Source organism: Pollachius pollachius, assembly GCF_949987615.1.
Source record: "Pollachius pollachius genome assembly, chromosome: 15".
NCBI classification, from domain to species: Eukaryota; Metazoa; Chordata; class Actinopteri; order Gadiformes; family Gadidae; genus Pollachius; species Pollachius pollachius.
The window spans coordinates 5,392,712-5,413,878 of record NC_136948.1 but is presented as its reverse complement, the minus strand read 5'-3'; the positions used below and the strand labels follow the sequence as shown (position 1 = coordinate 5,413,878).

Below are 21,167 nucleotides of genomic sequence, written 5' to 3'. Positions count from 1 at the left end.
ATGAATCAGTTATTTAGAACTGCTTGCGATGGTTGAACATGAGCCAGAATTTATCAGGTGATGTTTATAATTGTAAGCTGTAACGTGTCTTAATACAAATGTTAGAATGGGTTTTAAGTTCGCCTCTTAGAGCTTGCTGAAAGTTCACTTTAGCCTATCAATGAAATGGGCAACCATTGCTGTGATGTGATCTCGAAGGACTCGGGCTGCTCACTTCCACACGAAACTCTGAGCGAAAACTCTGACCCAACAGAGTGTTCAAAGCACTTTCCTCCGAGCTTAAGGTCCGAGCCTCCAAAACTCCCGGACACTCTGAGCGTTTTGAATGCGGCATGACTCTATAGGTGAACTGAAGGTGACATCGTGTGGTAGAGCTGACTCTACAGGTGAACTGAAGGTGAGATTGTGTGGTAGAGCTGACTCTACAGGTGAACTGAAGGTGAGATCGTGTGGTAGAGCTGACTCTACAGGTGAACTGAAGGGGACATCATGCGTCTGGTAGAACTCCTACCTTGTGCTGCAGCATGATGGTGAACAGTTTCTCAGAATCTTTCCTAGACTGGTTCCTCAGGTCCTGCCAGTTGGCCCATGGCAGCGCTGGCTTCAGGTCCAACATCTGCCAATAGGAGCATGTTGTGTCAGATATGAATTATTAATAACCGGGATCTGCATATTGTGAGGCTGATGAGATGATTCGTTTTGGCAGCGGTCTGAGACCCTAACCCCTATATCAACAAGTGATCTCCTGTTTCATGCCAACTGGTTTCAAAGAATCGTTGATGAGATTGCAAAGAGTATTTTAGACTCAAACAGTGCCGACATTGCATGCAGAAGACTTTGTGCGCATAATTCCTCTAAAATAATACAAATCGATATTACTCATGGTTCACCTTGATCTACGTGTTTGCCTCTGCATAGCACTGATAATGTTAATTGATGAATAAAATATGAAAGTTCATCATCATCATATCAATTCAGAGTAGTTTGGGTCTGTTTAATTCCCTTTCGTAGCAAAAGGGGCAAATCAAAGATCCTGTCAACTGGGATGAAATTCACAAAACACAAAATAAATGATACGTTATTGAAACATTAAATATTAACCTTCTATAAAAATATTGATGAAAAAAGTTTTTTTATTGAAAAGTGAACTATTGATTGAAAACCGAACGCACCCATCGGTAGATGTCCAGCTCCGTCCTCCTGCCCTCCAGGTGGGCCCTCAGCGGGGGGCCCGTGTCGGGGTCGTTGAGGCAGAACTCCAGCAGCTCCAGACAGGCACCCAGCGGCCACCTCTCCAGGGCCTGCAGGGCAACCCGAGCCCTCAGCCCGGGGTCCTTCACCCTGAACAGATGTCTGATGCCGTCTTCCTCCCCATCTGAATACGTGACCGAGCACACACACACACACACACAGACACAGACGCACACGCACACACACACACACAGACGCACACGCACACACACACACAGACACACACGCACACACACATACAGACACAGACGCACACACACACACAGACACAGACGCACACGCACACACACACACACAGACGCACACGCACACACACACACATATACAGACACAGACGCACATGCACACACACATACAGACGCAGACGCACACGCACACACACACACACAGACACAGACGCACACGCACACACACACACAGACACAGACGCACACACGCACAGAGATACACGCAGACACGCGCACACAGAGACACACACACGCAGCGACACGCAGACGCACCCACAGACACACACACACAAAGTGACAGACACACACACGCATACACGCGCACACAGACAGACACACATAGACACTCACAGAAAGGTGCACACGCAGACACACACACACGCACATGCACAGACGCACACAGACACGCACACACAGACATTCGATGGTGAAATGCAATCAACACGCAGGCATTTGTTGTCGTCCAGATCCCCAAATAAACAGGTCATCACTAAATGACTCGCATACTTTTTTTTCATTATACACTCGTTATATTTATAGGCTCACGGTATATGTATCTTTTGCACAATATGTAATTATTAAGCTTATGTTAATTTAAAAAAAGTATACATGTATATATCTTCATGTCCCTCCCGGTTGGTGACGGCCCTGTAACCCTGGGGGGTCAGGTGCCGACGTGTTTACCCCGCTCACCTTCCAGGGCGGCGCAGGCCAGCAGGCGGTCCCTGAGCGCCCCCTGCTGGCGGCCCCCTCTCCCGTACAGCTCCAGCAGGCCCAGGGCCCGGCCCAGGTCCCGCGACACCAGGGCCTGCCGGAAGGCGTCCAGGGCCACGGCCTGGGCCCCGGCCCCCTGGGGCCCGCCCAGCAGCAGGCCGACCAGGGGCTTCCCGCACAGAGCGGCGCCGAGCGCCCCCTCCTCGGCGGTGGCGGCGGCGGCGGCGTCCGGCCCCAGGACGGGCCCGGCCGCAGCGAGGAGGTAGGCCTGCAGGACGGGGAACTCCCGGAGCAGGGCGTCGCCCTCGCGGGCCACCTGCTCCGGGTCCAGCGCCTGGTCCTTGCGGCCCGTGCGGAAGATCCCGGACCAGCCGGAGGGCGGGGCCCGCGAGGCCTCCCCCCACCGGGGGGCCGCAGTCAGACAGGCCAAAGCCGCCAGCAGGGGGGAGCGGGTCTTCAGGAAGGCCAGGGTGGAGGAGGTGAGGAGGAAGGAGCTGGGGGAGGAGTGGCTGTTTGTGGCGGAGGAGGAGGAGGAGGAGACGTTGGCCGAGGAGGAGAAAGACCCGGAGAAGGAGGAGGAGAAGGAGGGCGGGGAGCTGGAGGGGCTGACGGGGGAGGTGGAGGTGCTGGTGTCCAGGGAGGCCTCGGAGCGGTCGACGGAGCCGGGGTTGGGCGGGGGCGAGGGGTCCCCCAGTGTGGTCATGTGATCGGGGAGGAGCTGGTGGAGCAAGGAGGTCATGCTGGCCACGTTGAAGAGCCCCCCACCGCCCTCCCCCGGCTTGAGCCGCTCCGGGGCCGGGCGGGGGTCCGGGCGGGGGTCCGGGCGGGGGTCCGGGCGGGGGTCCGGGCGGGGGGCCGGGGGCTGTGGACCGGAGGAGGGGTGCTTGGACCAGATGGGCACGGGCTCACAGCACCGCTGGAGGATCACCTCCTCCACGCTGAGATGGAGGCTGGCCTGCTGCAGGAGAGACCGCACCCTGCAGAGGAGGAGGAGGAGGAGGAGGAGGAGGAGGAGGAGGAGGAGGAGCAGGAGCAGGAGGAGGAGGAGGAGGAGCAGGAGGAGGAGGAGGAGCAGGAACAGGAGGAGAAGAGGAGGAGCAGGAGCAGGAGGAGGAGCAGGAGGAGGAGGAGGAGGAGCAGGAGGAGGAGGAGGAGGAGAAGGAGGAGAGGAGGAGCAGGAGGAGGAGGAGGAACTATTTACAAGAGATCATCAAATCTCATGCATTTGGTTTCGGAATTCCGAAATGAGTTAAATACAAAGTCTTTGCGGCTCCAGGTTTAAGAGACACAGGGTTTGATCCCCAAAGCCCTCTACCTGTAGACCTCCTTCAGCAAGACTTCCTCACCCCTACCTGCTATTCAATTATGCGTTTCTTAAACTCACTGTAACAGGCTTTGGAAAAATACCTGCTTAGTCAAGTAAGGTTATTAGAGTATACTATAGTTTGTTTTGCGTATTTGATTTTCCCCACCCTTTTTGCCCACAGTGCAAATGGATTTAAAGAGCAATAAAAACGATGTTTCCCGATTCAGATATAAACGTAGCAGTAGCAGTTGTTGAAATCCCGATGGCCTATTTTATCTGATACCAGTATGGAGATGCATAGAGAAAGAATACATAGAGAACAACAGAATTCATTTAATCACAATTTAACAGAAGTATATGTTGAGAATTTATTTGTTAGAAGACTATTTAAAAGAATAGTTAGGAAGGATAAGTTAATAATAAATAAGTTAACATTAATACTGATAGTTAATATTCAACATTTAGATTGACAGTTCATGTGTCAGATACTTATGTGGTTAAAACAGACTATATGTCATTATGATTTGAGAATTGCATTGAAATGGACTTCATTACCCAAAATGCATTGGGCTAGGTTCACGGAGCTACGTGATTCAGGTAGAAGTTCGTTCTTGTCAATCATCCATTCTTTTCAATGATTTTGCTGAGCAAGCACACGCTGTAATTACCCTTTTTTTATTTCACTAAAACGTCTGAATTTCAAGCAACGTCTCGCTTCGTTATTCTTAGTTGTTAAGAAGATAAATGTACAACAGTATATGAATCAGTTGTTGACCTATGCCACTTCTAAGTAATGCCCCATAATAGCAGGAATGTACGAACGTTCAACAACACTCGGTTATTATGACATGGTGGGCAGGCCAACGATTGGCTGAAACAAGGCCACCACCGGCTCTGACGTCTTAATGTACCTAATGCATCTAGTCTGGGACCTCTGCCTGTCATGTTCCAGTTCAGCAGACATGCTGTGTGTGTGAACAAGGCAGTACAGAGTACATGATGTACAAGTACATTTGGGGTACATTTGTTACAGTACGTTTGTCTGAAGAGAAACAACAATGTATCACTGTCGATACAGTAACGATGTTCATAGAATCAAGTGCCAAGCACCAACAATCGCTGGGTTAACCCATTCCCTGCATCCAACAAAGATAGTTAGGATAAGAGGCTACACAATGCTGAGAACTGTTTTTAAGTACAAGGACGTACAACATACAATAAGTGCGTACGAGGGTGTGTGGGGGGATACGGGGGAGGCTCTGCAGATTCTAGGTGAACTCTGAACAAGTGAGTCTTCAAGTACTCTGAAATACCTTCAGTGCCTTCAGGGGATTAAAGCCTGGTACTGAATGATCATTGTTATCTATCTATAATTCTTCGCCTCAAGGTGATTCTATGTAAGGCACACTGTTTGTGTTGTAAAGCCTGCTATATAAATACAGGTTCATAATCCCCCTCAACAACACCCTCAGCATGACATCACAACATCCTGTTATTCCGACCTTTACATGATGTTGTTGTGGTCGGGAATTCTGCACTGGAAATCCTGTTTAACCATCAACAACTTCTTCCAGCAAAGTCTTGTTAAGAGGACGTCTTTTGGGTGTCCGGGACATATCAATGTGGTGACCTGACCTCTACCAACCATCTCCGCAGTAGTCTTCCTTCATGGTCTCCACTGGGTGGAAATCATTCCCACTCCGGATGCTTCATATGCTAGGAACCTTGGTGGTGGAACCACCTAGCGACCCAGCCACCTAGCCACCTAGCTCCCTAACAACCAAGCCACCTGACTCATTGTTGTCTGCAGAATAATTTCCCTTTAAGAAACATCCGAGGACCCAACTCTTCTTCAACCCTCCCGGCCACTGACTTGTTCTCGTCTTATTTTAGCTAGGTTGTTAAACATCTTTTAAAAACTAGGGTTTTTTTTAAAACTTCTTTAATAACCTTGTTATGTTCCTCAGCACTTCTTTATCTGTAGCGACTCCAAATGAGCTTGTGTTCAGCCTCGCTCGGAAGTCTTTGGACACACGCTCCCCCCCTAGTGGTCTATGCGGTGTACTGCAGTCGCTCACCTCTCAGGGGACACCTGTCTGTCGAACAGCAGGTGGGACAGCAGCTGGGAGGGGTTCTGCAGGAGCACCAGCAGGGGGTTCCCCAGCTTCACCTCAGCCTGGTCTGCGCACAGAAGGAAGAGCGTCACCCCAGGGGGCAGAGAGCATAACTGACCCCTGTCCTAGCGAGGAGCCCTGGACAGGCAGGCTGGCTATTTAAAAGGGACCATACTATACCACCAGGTGTGAGTGTGATTAGCCATTACAGGCCGTTTTGATAATCTGCCTCTTCTGACATCACAAGTGGGCGTGGTTAATCACACTCACACCTGGTGGTACAATATGTCACCTTTAAAGGGGAACTACAGCTTCTGATCCCACAGGGACAACAGCGCCATCTTTGGGGAAACTCAGGGTATAGCATGTATAGCAAAACATTAAACCAATCCGAAACTGTTATCTTGAAATATCAGTATGACAGGAAATGGCGATTCCTATCTCTACCTGTAGAGAGTATCACCAATAATTTCAAATATAGTACTAGAGGAGCAATATGTAGTACTTCAACTAGTGCTATTAGTAGAGGTAGTATTACTAGTGATAGCAGTGATAATAGTATTTATCTCAGGTATAAAATATCAAAGCCAACACTGGACTTCACCAGGAGCCTAAATAGTAACAATTTAACCCAGGGAAACGGTGCCCCCTATAGGCGAACACGTGTCACTGCAGTGCCTCACACACGGCCTACAGGAGCAGGTGGAGAAGAGCCTCACCCTCGGGGCTCAGGCTGCGCACCAGCACGGCGGCCATGGTGTTGACGTAGTCCAGGAAGGTGCGCATGTAGTCGGGCGCGGCCGCGGTCCCGTCGGGGGTGGCCCCGTTCCCGTCTATGTCCGAGGGGCAGAGCTGGTCCAGGGCCCGGAGAATGTGCTTCATGCCCGACCGCACCGGGTGGGCGTCCAGCTCCGCTTGCCTCAGCCCCGCCTGCTCCATCAGCGCCGCCAGCAGGGCACTTCCTGTCAGACCCTCTGGGGGACAGGAAACGCATCACTGGTACCGCGGCGCACGGCCGTCACATTGGTTTGACGAGATTCAGACGACCAGACAAGGGCCGAGCACTAACAATCACTAGGTTAACCCATTCCCCATTTACAACAAAGATAGCCTGGATAAGTCTCTACACATTACTTAGTAACATTTTTAAGTGCCAGGACGAACAACATACAATAAGTGCGTACATTAAGTGCCAGGACGTACAAACATACAATAAGAGCGTACATTAAGTGCCAGAACGCACAACGTACAATAAGTGCGTACATTAAGTGCCAGAACGCACAACACACAATAAGTGCGTACATTAAGTGCCAGGACGTACAAACATACAATAAGTGCGTACATTAAGTGCCAGAACGCACAACACACAATAAGTGCGTACATTAAGTGCCAGGACGTACAACATACAATAAGTGTGTACATTAAGTGGCAGGACGTACAAACGTACAATAAGTGCGTACATTAAGTGCCAGGACGTACAAACATACAATAAGTGCGTACATTAAGTGCCAGAACGCACAACACACAATAAGTGCGTACATTAAGTGCCAGGACGTACAAACATACAATAAGTGCGTACATTAAGTGCCAGGACGTACAAACATACAATAAGTGCGTACATTAAGTGCCAGAACGCACAACATACAATAAGTGCGTACATTAAGTGCCAGGACGTACAAACATACAATAAGTGCGTACATTAAGTGCCAGGACGTACAAACATACAATAAGTGCGTACATTAAGTGCCAGGACGTACAACACACAATAAGTGCGTACATTAAGTGCCAGGACGTACAAACATACAATAAGTGCGTAGGAGGGGTGTGAGGTGGTGGGGGGGTACCCCATGTGACCCAGGTCCCCTCTGACCGAGCCAATAGCCCGTGGACCCCCTGTGCCCGCCCCGGGATGGACGTACCGGGGTTGTGCGTGGCTGCGGTCAGGGTCAGCACCGTCTGCTCCAGGCGCTGGGCGAGGCCCAGCCGGGACACCAGCCCCTCCTGGGTCAGGGTGGGCTGGCAGGACAGCAGCACCTCCTGGATACAGCAGCCGAACGGGCTGGAGCCCACCGGCTCCTCCCCCGAGGACTCTGCACCACCAATCACATGGGTCACGGGTTACATGTGACCAACGAGGGGTCAGATAGAAGGAGACGAATGCTGTATCAGACCAATGGGCTCCGAGAGAGAGACGGGGATATCATATCTGACCAATGGGAGGTTGGATTGAAAGACAGGAGTATGGTGTATCAACGGGGGGGTCAAGGGAACAGATGATCGATTTGACCAATGAGTGGTCGGATACAAATATCTGACCAATGAGAAAAAAGTAGAATTATTTTGAATCGACTGCTGGCAGACAAAACCATGTTTTCATGCCAGATTCCCGGCCTCTCTAGAACGGTGTCTTTGTGTGTGTGACCCAGCGTGGGGTCCTCTCCCTGGACCGGGTGCGGGGTCTCACCGGTCTTGGGGGAGCCCTTGTTGCTGGCGGTGTGGTTGAGGATCTTGCTGACCTGCTGCAGCACCGTGGGGAACCCGACGATGCCCCCGGGTCGGGACAGCTGAGGGTCCGCCCGGACCCCTGGACCGGAGCAGACACGGAGCCGGGTTAGACAGGGACGAAACACGGGCCGGCTGATCGCTATGGCTACTGCAAGGTCATTTGACTGATCGCCGTGTTTACTGACTGGTCCATTGGTTGACTGCCATGGTTACCGATTGGTATGGTTTCAGAGTGTTCCGTTGGCCTATTGCTATGGTTACTGACTGTTCATTTGGCCTATTGCTATGATTACTGACTGTTCCGTTGGCCTATTGCTAGGGTAAATAACTGTTAATTTGGCCTATTGCTATGGTGACTGACTGTTCATTTGGCCTATTGCTATGGTTACTGACCGTTCCGTTGGCCTATTGCTATGATTACTGACTGTTCCGTTGACCTATTGCTAGGGTAACTAACTGTTCATTTGGCCTATTGCTATGGTTACTGACTGTTCATTTGGCCTATTGCTATGGTTACTGACTGTTCCGTTGGCCTATTGCTATGGTTACTGACTGTTCCGTTGGCCTATTGCTATGGTTACTGACTGTTCCGTTGGCCTTTTGCTACGGTTACGTATTATTCCGTTGACCGACTGCTATGATTACTGATTGCAATGGTTACTGACTGCTATGGTTACCGGCTGCTATGGTTACTGGCTGCTATGGTTACCGACTGCCATGGTTACCCACTGCCATGGTTACCGCCTGCCATGGTTACCGACTGTTCCATTGGCTGATGCCATCTTAACCAACAGCGAAAGGAAAAACGTGGGCAGCCCAGCGCAGGGGAAAGAAACCTCAAGTCGAGGCACAAGACCCACACCAACACAAAACAACCGTGAGCAACCCTCCGCGCCCCAGCACCACCTGGAGGTGGTGCTGGGGCGCGGAGGGATGGGGTTTGCTCACGGTTGCTTCCCCCCCCCCCCGTGCTCACCGCGGGCCTCCAGGCTGGCGTTCAGCCTCCTCTCGGCGGTGTCCAGCAGCTGCCTGGAGGTCTTCCACAGCGTGCAGTGGCAGCAGGCCAGGTCGAAGGCCGCCATGGCCGGGGGGCTGAGCTCCTCCAGCAGGGCCTGCACCGCCGGCTGGTGGGGGTGGTCCGGGGGGCAGCGGCCCAGCCAGTAGCCCTCTTCCAGGGACGGGATGGGGTGGGTCGGGGTGCTGAGGAGCCGGTCAGCGATGTCTGAGATGGAGTAGAAGGCCATGCCTGCACAGGGGCGAGCAGACGACGCTTTACCACTTTGAAGGAGGTCATAGATTTGACCTCCCTTACTGCTTACTAATTGCTAATAAACATGTTGATACAGGCGCATGTTACGTGCTAAGACAGGCGCATGTTACGTGCTAATACTGGGGCATGTTAAATGCTAATACCGGCGCATGTTAAATGCTAATACCGGCGCATGTCACGTGCTAATACCGGCGCATGTCACGTGCTAATACCGGCGCATGTTACAGGCTAATACTGGGGTATGTTACATGCTAATACATACTGTACTTCAGTGGAGGCTTTTCCAGTAAGGAGAGGGAGGAAGAGCCTCCTTAACATTGTTGAGAATAAAAAAATTAGATTGTCCAGACTACTGTAATGAATTAATGCCCTTTGACTGCTTAAATGCCTTTGTATATGTAATGTTTGTTTCCCTGGGTAAAGGGACATTAGCACCCCCTATCGCCTATTGACAATTATTTCAAGGAGGACGTTCCTCCCTCAGCCTCCACTGACTCCCATTCTCCAAAAGTGTTGGCGGCCGGTGAATAACATTGGTTTCAATGGGAGAGAGGAGGAAAGTCCTCCTCTGAGTGGGTGTGACTAGCTAAGGGATCTGGATCCCGCCTACGTCTATTCACGAATAGGCTGGAGCCCTGGCTGCGCTATGAACCAATAAGCAGGAGTCCTGGCTGTGGAGCAGCCCGGAGGGAGGGGTTATCCCCTCAAGTCTATCCTACGAGAACCATGGACCTATTGACGAGAACCAACAAACCCGCTCAGTCGTATGCCTTCGTTGTGGCTCTGTTCGCTTTATATCAACGTTTCTGTAGCCCGCGGCTGGCCTGCAGAGGCCGCGGCCGGGCAGGGCTGCCCGCGGCCAGCCTGCGGAGCCCGCGGCCGAGCTGCGGAGCCCGCGGGGAGGATCGACTTGATCTATAAATGAAGTCCCTCAATCTCAGTTGGCTTAACACCATGACCAACATTCTGAAACATCCATTAACATCCACATTTGCCTCAAACAATGTTAATGGCTTACAGCCCACGTAAATAGTTGTGAAATAATGTTCTTGTTGTTCTTTTAATTGTTTGTTACTCTGACTGTTCTGTTTGATATTGTGGAAAGGATGTTACTGAATGATTCAGAGCATGATGCATTTTAAATGGCATCAGTTTTGATCTTGTTTCTTCATTTTTCTTAAAACAATTGTAGCTGAAAATAAACATAAACAAAGACAACCAATAGCTGGCCATTGAGGGCAAAAATAGGGCCAATGGTAGGCCTAGACTTTTATATTTAGTTTTACAAATGAAGAGTAGGCCTGATTTGACTAATTGGCTTTGCATCCTTTCCTTCTGCCCTTGTAGTCCAAGACATGCTGCCCACCAGCTTTCAAAGTAAAATGATGCCACTGGTGGATTTGTATCAATTCACATTCACATTATGCCACCCTGCTATCTTGTACTTCACCAAAACACCCTGAAACAACTTGAGTCTCACATACTTACCATACGCCACTAACAGTGCAAGCAGGCCAATGGCAACCAAGCGCGCAGTCCTTCCTCCGTCACTCTAAAAACCACCAGCCGCCACTGCTGTACTTGCTACTGCACTACAATACTTTTTCCATATGCTAATGCGCTGCTAATACTACATGCTAACACCGCGGCTAACTGAAGCTACGCAGAGTCCGCTGTCGTACCGGCGGCCGCCGCGCTGCCGATGGCCTGCAGGGTCGACCTCCCGCTGCTCCCCAGCCGGCTCCGCCCACCGGAGGCCACGCCCCCAGACGCCACGCCCCCCTCAGACGAGGAGGAGGAGGGAGACATGGACTGGGACTCCATCTTCTGCTCCACACGCCCCAGCTCCTGCAGCACCTCCTGGTAGCGCTCCATGAAGCCCAGCTCTCCGTAGCACTCGGAGCCTTCCAGACCGAACACCTGAGACACCTGGACACAGGAAGGGGCGGGGTTAAACCAGGAAGTACATTTATTGGGGGGGGGGGGGGGGGTTGTGGTTAGAAGGAGGAAATAAATATACAGAGGCATAATGGGTAGGTTCCAACACTTTTTCCTACAGCCCCGAAGCATATTAGCAGTTGTACTTAGAGGTCTAGCATGATGAAAGGAGCGTAGCGAAAATGATTCAAGATGGACTGTTTATGATCCGGGCTGATCACACCCTTCAGACTCGCATTACATGGGCTTGTGTCTACCTTCAGACCGGCCTTCCATGGGCATGTGTCAACCAGAGTTTCCGTTGTCCGGTAATTACCGGTCATTGACCGGAGAAAATTGAGGAGGACCGACAATTCTAAATGTCTTCGGTCAGAATGACTAATGGAAATAATTCTCTGCACAATTGAATTGTGTTTAAATATGCTATAGTGGTCATTTGTTTAGCCAATTCATGTTAAACAATGAGGGTTTTGATTGGCCCTGTTTTTATCATTGCTTTATTGGCCTAATATGAGGAGAAATCTATGCCATAAACAGAAATATTAAAGGCCTTTATTACACGGGTCTTCTCAATGCTGTGGAACGCTCCGTTCACTTGCATGGGTAGTGGTCCGGTAAGTTGTCAACCACAGCGTCTTCGGTTGCTAAGCGACGTCAATGTCTTTGTCGGACTATTTCACTGCTCATCAACACTACGAACTCTGGTAATGAATAAATTGTAAAAAGACACACCATGTGAAGTTATTTTTTCGTTTTGGCAAGTAGCCGTGTAATAAGTGGGATAATGTATAGAACGTCGCCGGTCATTATCGAAAATAAGCCCCTTCAGGGCGAAGCAAGATACCTCCGCTGCGCGTCAGTGTCCTGTTCGCCCTGTCAGGGCTTATTTTCCCGATAATGACCGGCATTCTATACATTATTCCATACATATATATTTAGCAGAGTAGGCCTAAGTAACAAATGTGTACAAAGTTACACATGTATTAAAAAAATGCCGGGTTGAAATCGGGCTCGGGCTCATAATTACAGTTCATGTGTCGGGCCGGGCCGGGCTCGGACAGAACATGCACGGGCTTGGGCCGGGTTGGGCTTGATTTTCTGGGCCCGATCCAAGCTCTAATAAAGACTGCTCAGCGAAGCCGCCTTGGGGAAGGAAGAGTCACGAGGCTTATGCGTATTGCAAGCAGCAGAGACACTCTCGACACATTCGACTTTAAGTCAGCAGCGGCACGCTTCACAGCTGCCAAATATGGAAAGAAGTAAAAAAAAAAAAAAAACCTCAAAATGAAACCTTCCAGGTCGCATGACTGGCACCAATTTTTTCTAACGGAAACACTGGTGTCAACTTCAGACTCTCCTCACATGAGCACGTGTCAACCTTCAGACTTGCCTTATATTGCACTATAAAGCACTGACTGTGCATCTTTGGTCCCATGATGCTTCCGCAGCCACTCTAGGCCTTTTAGGCCTCTAGGTCAGAGGGCACAATGGGGAATAAATAAAAGATATAGGAAGCAAGGGGATGGAACCAGGAGGGGAGCGTCCCGACGACCATTGGAACGTGCCCCTCGAGTGACACACAGAGAGACAGACAGACAGAGACTAGAGAGACAGAGAGACAGGCAGAGACAGAGAGACAGAGAGACAGACAGAGACTAGAGAGACAGAGTCCGACCTGCTGCGCCTCCATGAAGTTCCCCCTCTGGATGCAAGATATGAGCAGAGAGTCCGGGGGCGCCAGCATGGCTGGCACCAGCCAGCTGTGGGGACCCCCGCATGGGCACCCCTCCCCCTCGGACCCCCTGCCTCCACCTCCTCCTCCACCACCTCCTCCTCCACCTCCTCCACCTGGACCAGGGCACAGCCAGCCAGAACCATGAAAACATGAAACCAGGAACCGTGAGAGGCTGGGTTAGTACTAGCACTATGACAGAGTGTACGTTGGGAATCGAACCCAGAACCTTTCAGCAAGGCCACTACTCTGCTGTCCGATAACATTTAAATGATCTTGGGAGTGTGAGACGGAGAGAAAACACAGAAAGCAAGACACGACAGCACGACAACAGGCAGGACAGCATGCTGCATGCTAGTGTCAGCATCCCCGGTCCACATTTAAGGGACACGCTAAGACCATAGTTCATTTGTATCATAGCATTAACTACATCGAGCTCTACACATGAACACATTGTATTCACTATGCCAATGCTAACTGAATGACAAAGCAGCACCTGGGGGGCTGGCGCTAGCGTTAGCCTCTCCGTTGGTCCTCTCCGTGGAGGTCCGTCTCCCCAGTCGCCTCCTCCTCCTCCTAAGGCTGGAGCCGGAGCCCTGGCCCAGGGTAGGGGTCGTGGGACAGACCGGCCCCGGGCTCTGGAAGGCCTTCTCTGAACCTGGACCCAGAGGAAGACGGTTACTGCGGTCTCTCTTTGAGACGCCCATGCTGCTACGCGGCTGGCTATAGGTGGGTGAGTGACTGTGAGAGTGAATGAAGGAGTAGGTGAGTGAGTGAGTGACGGAGTGAGAGAGATAGACAATGGGGGAGTAGGTTTGTGAGTGATTGTGAGAGGGATCGGGGAGTAGGTCAGTGAGTGAGTGAGAGAGTGGTAGAATCATTGGGGAGAAGGTGAGTGAATGAGTGAGTGGGTGAGAGGGTTAGTAAGTCAGTGATTGAACGGATTGGGTGGATGGGTGGGTGACTACACAGGTGGCTAGAGACGAGGTCAGCCTAGAGCAGGATACAACATTTTTCTGATATCAGAATATTGGTATCAAAAGTTACACTTTGCGCCTTTTGGGAGGGATTTGTATAACTTATATTTAGGATTGATGAGGCACTATTTTAACATATAAAAGGCATCTAAATTAAACTAATAATGACATTCAAACCTAGCTTAAAGAAGGTGGATCTCAAAAACAAATGGCTTCCGGCGATAAAAGCTCAAATCAGCTAAACCAGGGTCATGTGACCAGCCAGCGTGTCTTTAAAGAAGATCCAAAATGGCGCCGCTCACCGGCCGCCCGGTTGCTGGTGACGATCTGCAGCCTCCACCGGGCCTCGGCCGTGCGCTTTGTCAGCCGCTGCAGGCGCGACCCGAACGTCTGCGGCGTCACCGAGCAGCCCAGGCTCTCCGCCGCCTCCGCCTCCTCCTGGCCCACCACGCACAGCCCCTCTAGGCTCTCCTTCAGCAGCCGCAGGAGGCCCTCCATGGCCCCGGCGTCCACCAGGAACCCCCTGCATCCCCGGGTCAGGTGGCCCAGGTCCAGGTAGCTGCTGTGGGCCGCTGCTGCCAGGCCAGCTGGGGGCGCCGTCGCCCCGCCGACCGGTTTACCCACCGTCTCCTCCTCCTCCTCCTCCTCCTCCTCCTCCTCCTCCTCCTCCTCCTCCTCCTCCTCCACCACCACCTCCTCTCTGGGGGCTCCGGGGTCTGAGGTCTTGTTCTGTGATTTGGGTGGTGTTGGGGCTCCGGGGCTGGTGGAGGTGGAGGTGGAGGCCGGGTCTCTCTGGTCGGGCCGGAGGAAGTCGGCGCTGGAGAGGAAGAGGAGGGAGAAGATGTTCTCCAGCAGCTCCAGGCGGAACATGGCGGGCACCACCTCCAGGTAGAGCTGCACCTCCGACAGGTAGTGCTGGAAGACCTGCTCGTACCCTGGGCAGACACGTGGAGACATGAGGAGCTGGAGCAGAGCTGGGACACCATAGGTTAGGGGCTCTCAGTGTTCTGGGGTGAACGGAGAACATCTCATCTTATTTAGATCCAGCTTCGCTAGTTATTTCAGCTCACAACCGAAAGGTCACATTTTGGATCCAATCAAATGAGGCGGGGGGAACGACTAGCATTTGGAGGTATTTATAGGACCCTTTTTATACCGCCAGGTGTGAGTGTGGTTAGCCGTTACAAAAATCAGCCTCTTCTGACCTCACCAGTGGGCGTGTCCACCTAGATGTGTGCCGGATGGATCAGTCTACCAGCCTACCCAGCGGACTGTAGCTGACGTTGCTCATCTATCCAGCACACGTCTAGGTGGACACGCCCACTTGTGATGTCAGAAGAGGCCGATTTTCAGAACGGCTTGTAACGGCTCATCACACTCACACCTGGTGGTACAATATGTCACCTTTAAATGAAACCTCTACACATTCACACTTCAATGCGCACCAACGTCCACACAGGCTGCCCACGCGCAATGACCTCACCCACTGGGCTGAGGTCTTAAGGTCTGATAAAGGTGCCCATGTCAACGCAACGCAAGAACCACGCAGACGTGAACCTGTTTCGGTTGTGCGTCGGGTTTTAGTCAGCGGACCAATCACAGCCCTTGCTGCTGTGTCGCCTCGACGTAAAGTTAAAATTTTTGGGAGGCGCCCGTCAGGCCCTTGCAGTGGACGCAAGGAGGGTCCGCAAGAACACAATGGGTCCGTAACCCCCTTGCGTTGCGTGAACATGGGACCATAATCAGCCCTTTAAAGTGATGCATGCGTACGTTCTGCAGGTGTCCGTCCGTGGTCCGCGTCCTGCAGTTCAGCACCCGTGCATTGGGTGCAGCCGGAGTACTTGTGGGTGCTCAGGCAGAGGGCGTACAGCGCGTACTTCATGGCACAGAAGCCCTGGAACAGAACCACGTTCCTGTGGACCGCCGCGTCGGCCGTTCTGATCCCCTCCACGTCGTCTGGTACCGGAACGAAGAAGTGGGGAGAGTTAACTGAGTGAGTTTTCTAGCGGCCAATCACAGAGCAGTTCTCGTTAAGACTACTTTAAGAACACAGGGTTAATTTGATGTATTGTGAACAGGTGAGTGAGCAGGTAGGACCTTAGAGGCAGAACAGTTAAAGAAGAGTCAGTGAGAGAGTGAGAGAGTGAGTGAGTGAGGGAATGGGGGAATAGGTGAGTGAGAGTGAATGGGTGAGTAGGTGACTGAGATTGAATGGGTGATTAGGTGATAGGGATGTGAATAACTCCAATTTTTCATGGTCGTATAATCAGTGGGTGGTATGAACGAATAATCAATTATTCGATGTGTGCCAACATTCACAAATGCAGCAATGGATAATCGGCAAGAAATCACTTAATATCTTAAACGCAAAAAAACAACTACCTGCTAAGTAGTTCCAGTCAAATTGTCTGTTCAGCCTTCAAAACGAGAGCTGGTAAATTGTGGCTGGAAAGAATTTCAAATTATAAATATGTACACTTTATGTTGAAAGTATAGACCGTCGCGAATCCTATTGAAACGAATGGCGCGGTGATTCGGTCTTCAAAACAAGAGCTGGTAAATTGTGAAGAATGAATTTAACTGTAATCAGACAACGCGGTTATATGCTCTAGACCCTATAGTATCTGTGGTATAAAGGCTGGGACGAATTTCGAATTATAAATATGTACAATGCATAGGTTAACTCTCTGGCTCATAGCTGAGTGGACTAGAATACCTCCCGTTGCCAAGTTGTAGCTAAGGTCCGTCCTATTTACTGGAGTGAATGTTTCCATTGCATAAGAACCTTATATAATGGGTAATGATTGTTCCAGGAATTAGTCAATCCCTCAGGCGTTACCAGGGAAACAAAGCTATGGCTTGTGAAACACTTTATATTTGGATTGTAAAACGCATGAAAATATAAATGAATGGTCTTCATTTATTTTCTTTGGCAAGTGACCATGGTATTAGCGGGATAAAGCCCTTCGAGGTGTCCAACATTAGTTTCGTCCGTTAATTCTTGTATATTTGAAAAGGAAAAAATTGTAACCGTCCAAATGTTAAAAATCGACTTTGACCCTCGGGAACGAATAATCTGATATTCTGTCCCATCCCTAATAGGTGAGTGAGAGTGAATGGGTGAGTAGGTGAGTGAGAGAGTGAACGGGGGGGTAGGTGAGTGAGAGAGTGAACGGGGTGGTAGGTGAGTGAGAGAGTGAACGGGGGGGTAGGTGAGTGAGAGAGTGAACGGGGGGGTAGGTGAGTGAGAGAGTGAACGGGGGGGTAGGTGAGTGAGAGAGTGAACGGGGGGGTAGGTGAGTGAGAGAGTGAAGGGGGGAGGAGGTGAGTGAGAGAGTGAATGGGGGGTAGGTGAGTGAGAGAGTGAACGGGGGAGGAGGTGAGTGAGAGAGTGAAGGGGGGAGGAGGTGAGTGAGAGAGTGAATGGGGGGTAGGTGAGTGAGAGAGTGAACGGGGGAGGAGGTGAGTAAGAGAGTGAACGGGGGAGTAGGTGAGTGAGAGAGTGAATGGGGGGGTAGGTGAGTGAGAGAGTGAACGGGGGGGTAGGTGAGTGAGAGAGTGAACGGGGGGGTAGGTGAGAGAGAGTGAACGGGGGAGTAGGTGAGTGAGAGAGTGAACGGGGGGGTAGGTGAGTGAGAGAGTGAACGGGGGGGTAGGTGAGTGAGAGAGTGAACGGGGGGGTAGGTGAGTGAGAGAGAATGAATTGGAGTAGGTCAGTGAGTGATTGTGAGAGTGATTGGGGGAGTAGGTGAGTGAGTGAGTGAGAGTTGGGGTACGAACGGAGTGCGTGCGTGAGCGGGTTCAGTAAGGCAGCGTGTGAGCGGATGGGCGAGCGAGTGGGCTGACCTCTCCCCGGTTGCCGTGGCAGCAGCTGCTGCAGCAGCGCCAGCACCCTGGCCTCCGGGAGGAGTGCCAGCGGGGTCAGGGTGTGCAGCAGGTAGAGAGCAGAGTGGTGGTCCAGCGTGTGGAGCTGAGACACCAGGGACTCCACGGACACCGTCCTGCCCGGGAGACCGCCCGTAACATTTACATTGAGCAGACGCTGTTATCCAAAGCCACTTAGTGAGTTAGTTAGCTTCTCTAATGTCCCCAAGGGGATCTTTTTTTTTTTTTTTTTCAAGTTGGTTTCAGGGCAGCATACATTTAAAAAGACACAACACAGTGTTGCAACACTGTGTAGCACACAGATAAAAAAATAAACTATTTTCCCACATATACAACAGATAACAGATAAACCCTCTTCCCACATATACCACAGAAAATCATGTACCGTATTTTCCGCACTATAAGGCGCACTTAAAAGCCGGTAATTTTCTCAAAAAACGACAGTGCGCCTTATAATCCGGAGCGCCTTTTATATGGATCAGTTGGTTAATTGGTTGATCCATACTGGTTGTAAACGGCGCTCTGTCAAAATGTTTCAGTATGAAAAACCAATAAAAACAATTTAATAATAATAATAAAATGTTTCACTACGACTACGATAAAGCCACACCGCTTGCAGCATTACGGCTATCGTAGTCAGTGCACACAGCATTTTACTGCGCTTACTCACGGAAGGTCACACTATACGATCACAGAGCCAGGAAATCGGGCGGAAGACTGGCCACACTACGAGATTCGAGGGTGCGATGCTCTACTTTGTATCATTCACGTTTGCAAGATATTTAAAAAATCTAAGGTTTGGAACTGCGTAATTGTGTTTTACTTTTTTGTCATAAAGGTTCCAGTTTTATATCTGCTAAATGCAGCAACTCGTCCTCACTGTTGCGTTGCGCGTGACGAGCTATACAATTAGCACAGCTCTATCTAGTGGATGCATAACGCATCCCCAGTCAAACGTTTGACTACAGTATCTTCTATGCTATGCGCCTTATAATCCGGTGCGCCTATTTATGAAAAAAGTTCTAAAATAGGTCATTCATTGAAGGTGCGCCTTATAATCCGGTGCGCGTTATAGTGCGGGAAATACGGTAGACAGAAATAAACACGACATGGACAATATACAGTGATGAAAAATCTACATATTTTTGTTTAGTGCTATGATGGCTGAGGGGACAAACTTATTTTAAAATGGGCTTTTCCCCAGTCGAGTAATTTGAAGAATTTACTTACAATAACTACATTTGTCAGAGAGAAAAAAAATATATCGCTGTCGGTACAGTAAGGATGTTCATAGAACCAAGTGCCAAGCACTAACAATTGTTCAGTTAACCCATTCCCTGTATACAACAAAGAAAGCTAGGATAAGATGCTACACAATGCCAAGTTATATTTTTAAGTGCAAGGAGGTACAACATACAATAAGTGCTTAAAGGGGTGCGTTTTGTGACTGTGCTGACGGGTTGTGTGAATAAAGTTGAGTTGAAAGCTTACGGGTGGTTGATTTTACACCACTCCAGCACGGCCAGCTGAGAAGACAGGAAGTTGGCAAATTCTTGCAGAACAGAGTCGTTGGCAGGCGGCTGTACAGGAAGGGAGTGATCAGGAAAGAAATTCAAGGATGAGGAAATAATCCATATCATCATGATGACACCGTGATAGATAGCAATGTCATTAAACATGACAACGTGAAGGTTCACCTGCAACCAACGTCACACTGGGACTGTATGGGGGAGAAGAGAAAGGAGTGGAAAGGAAGGGAGAGGAGTAATGAAGAAAAGGGACAGAAAGTAAATGCATGACAAGCCATGAAGAGAAGAAGAGAAGAAAGGAGAGAAGGAGTAAAGAACAGAAGACAAAACAAGAATAAAGGGGGGAGGAGAAGAGAGGAGAAGGAGAGAACACAAGAGGGGAGAACGGGAAGAAAATAAGGGAAGGAAACAAAACTAGAAGACAAGACAAACGCAGAGCAGAGAAGGGAAGACGAGGAGACCCAGAATTAAGGGAAGCCTTCCCCATCGCGGCCTTGTCACGCTGCACCGCACCAGACTGGCCCGTCAGCAGCGATGGGGCCTCGAGTTTTGAGAGTTTCTGAGTCACAGCGGCGAGGTCAGCTGTGCTGCGGTCGGCTGGCTGGTGCCTAGGACTCTGACCTGCTGAAGGTGGAGGGTGTGGAGCAGGCTCTGGGCGGAGCGGAGGCTGTGGCAGTGGGTCCATCCCAGCAGGAGCAGAAGGCGGGACAGCGGCTGGAACTCCTGCTTCAGCAGCACCTCCAGCCAGGAGAACTCCTCCCGCTTGATCAGGTCCAGACCCGTCACCTAGCACACAAGATCAGACCCGTCACCTAGCACACAAGATCAGACCCCATTCAATGAGATCAGACCTCATTCATACACAAATGGAGGTGTTCTATGCCGTTCAACTGTTTCATTACTACTTAGCAGACACTTTAACCTAAAGAAACTTGTCATTAAGGAGCTAAGAAGGAGCCACCTAGTTGACTGATACATTAGGAATCAAATCCAGTACCTTCGGGCACAGATTCAAAACACACCCACCATGACAATGCTTATCAAAGCATTCATTGTGTGCTACTAAAAGCAGAGCTGTATAAAATGTTCAAATAGGAAATGTTCAAATTGAAAATAATGTACGAATATGTACCCAGCTGTTCTGCAATTTCTATAAAACATTAAATGAAAAGAAATTATATTTATCTTTATTTATTTATCGCAAAAATTTAAATCATGATGAACTTTCAATTAATCGCACAGCCCTAATTGTATTTGAACTCTTCTTTTGGTAGAACACATGAACACAAGTCCTCTCCGTCCTTCACGTTAAGTCTAGTTCAGGGCAGGCAGACCCACCAGAACCTGCTCCAGGAAGTGCTTTCCACTGCTGAGGCACTCGAAGTAAACGGTCTTCCACGCCAGCTGGCGGTCTTCATGGCAACACAAGCTTAGGACCAGCTTCTCTGCCTCGGGCAGATCGACTGTCAAGGGAAGTCAAAGAAGAAGAGAGAACCATTGGATAGTGAGGAAGTCCAGTTTTAACCTCAGGTGCACAACAGAAATGCACACATTATACTGTTGGAAATGGTTTTATGAATTTGAACCTAAACCATCTGTAAATCAGCAAAGAGAAGTGAGAGTCTGAGCAAAGAAACTGATTCTCATAGAAACTGCTGTTAAATCACATATAGTTTACTGCTGTCTGGGTTTTAAAGCTCTTATCCTCATTTTCATTTC

The 21,167-nt window shown here is 50.1% G+C and overlaps 1 protein-coding gene across 1 annotated transcript in view; it reads right to left on the bottom strand.

Annotated features, from left to right (window-relative positions):
* zfyve26 (zinc finger, FYVE domain containing 26) overlaps positions 1-21,167 on the bottom strand; it is a 46,174-nt gene that overhangs the window by 20,922 nt on the left and 4,085 nt on the right. The window contains exons 7-23 of the mRNA XM_079752560.1: positions 20,787-20,911; positions 20,070-20,234; positions 19,411-19,499; positions 17,881-18,035; positions 15,805-15,990; positions 14,337-14,969; positions 13,554-13,715; positions 13,001-13,173; positions 11,070-11,316; positions 9,094-9,363; positions 8,077-8,196; positions 7,532-7,702; positions 6,332-6,586; positions 5,577-5,679; positions 2,172-3,169; positions 1,173-1,375; positions 512-616 (exon numbers count right to left, since the gene is read on the bottom strand). Of these exons, the coding sequence (XP_079608686.1) occupies positions 512-616; positions 1,173-1,375; positions 2,172-3,169; positions 5,577-5,679; positions 6,332-6,586; positions 7,532-7,702; positions 8,077-8,196; positions 9,094-9,363; positions 11,070-11,316; positions 13,001-13,173; positions 13,554-13,715; positions 14,337-14,969; positions 15,805-15,990; positions 17,881-18,035; positions 19,411-19,499; positions 20,070-20,234; positions 20,787-20,911 (4,160 nt within the window). The remainder of the gene's footprint in view (positions 1-511; positions 617-1,172; positions 1,376-2,171; positions 3,170-5,576; positions 5,680-6,331; positions 6,587-7,531; positions 7,703-8,076; positions 8,197-9,093; positions 9,364-11,069; positions 11,317-13,000; positions 13,174-13,553; positions 13,716-14,336; positions 14,970-15,804; positions 15,991-17,880; positions 18,036-19,410; positions 19,500-20,069; positions 20,235-20,786; positions 20,912-21,167) is intronic.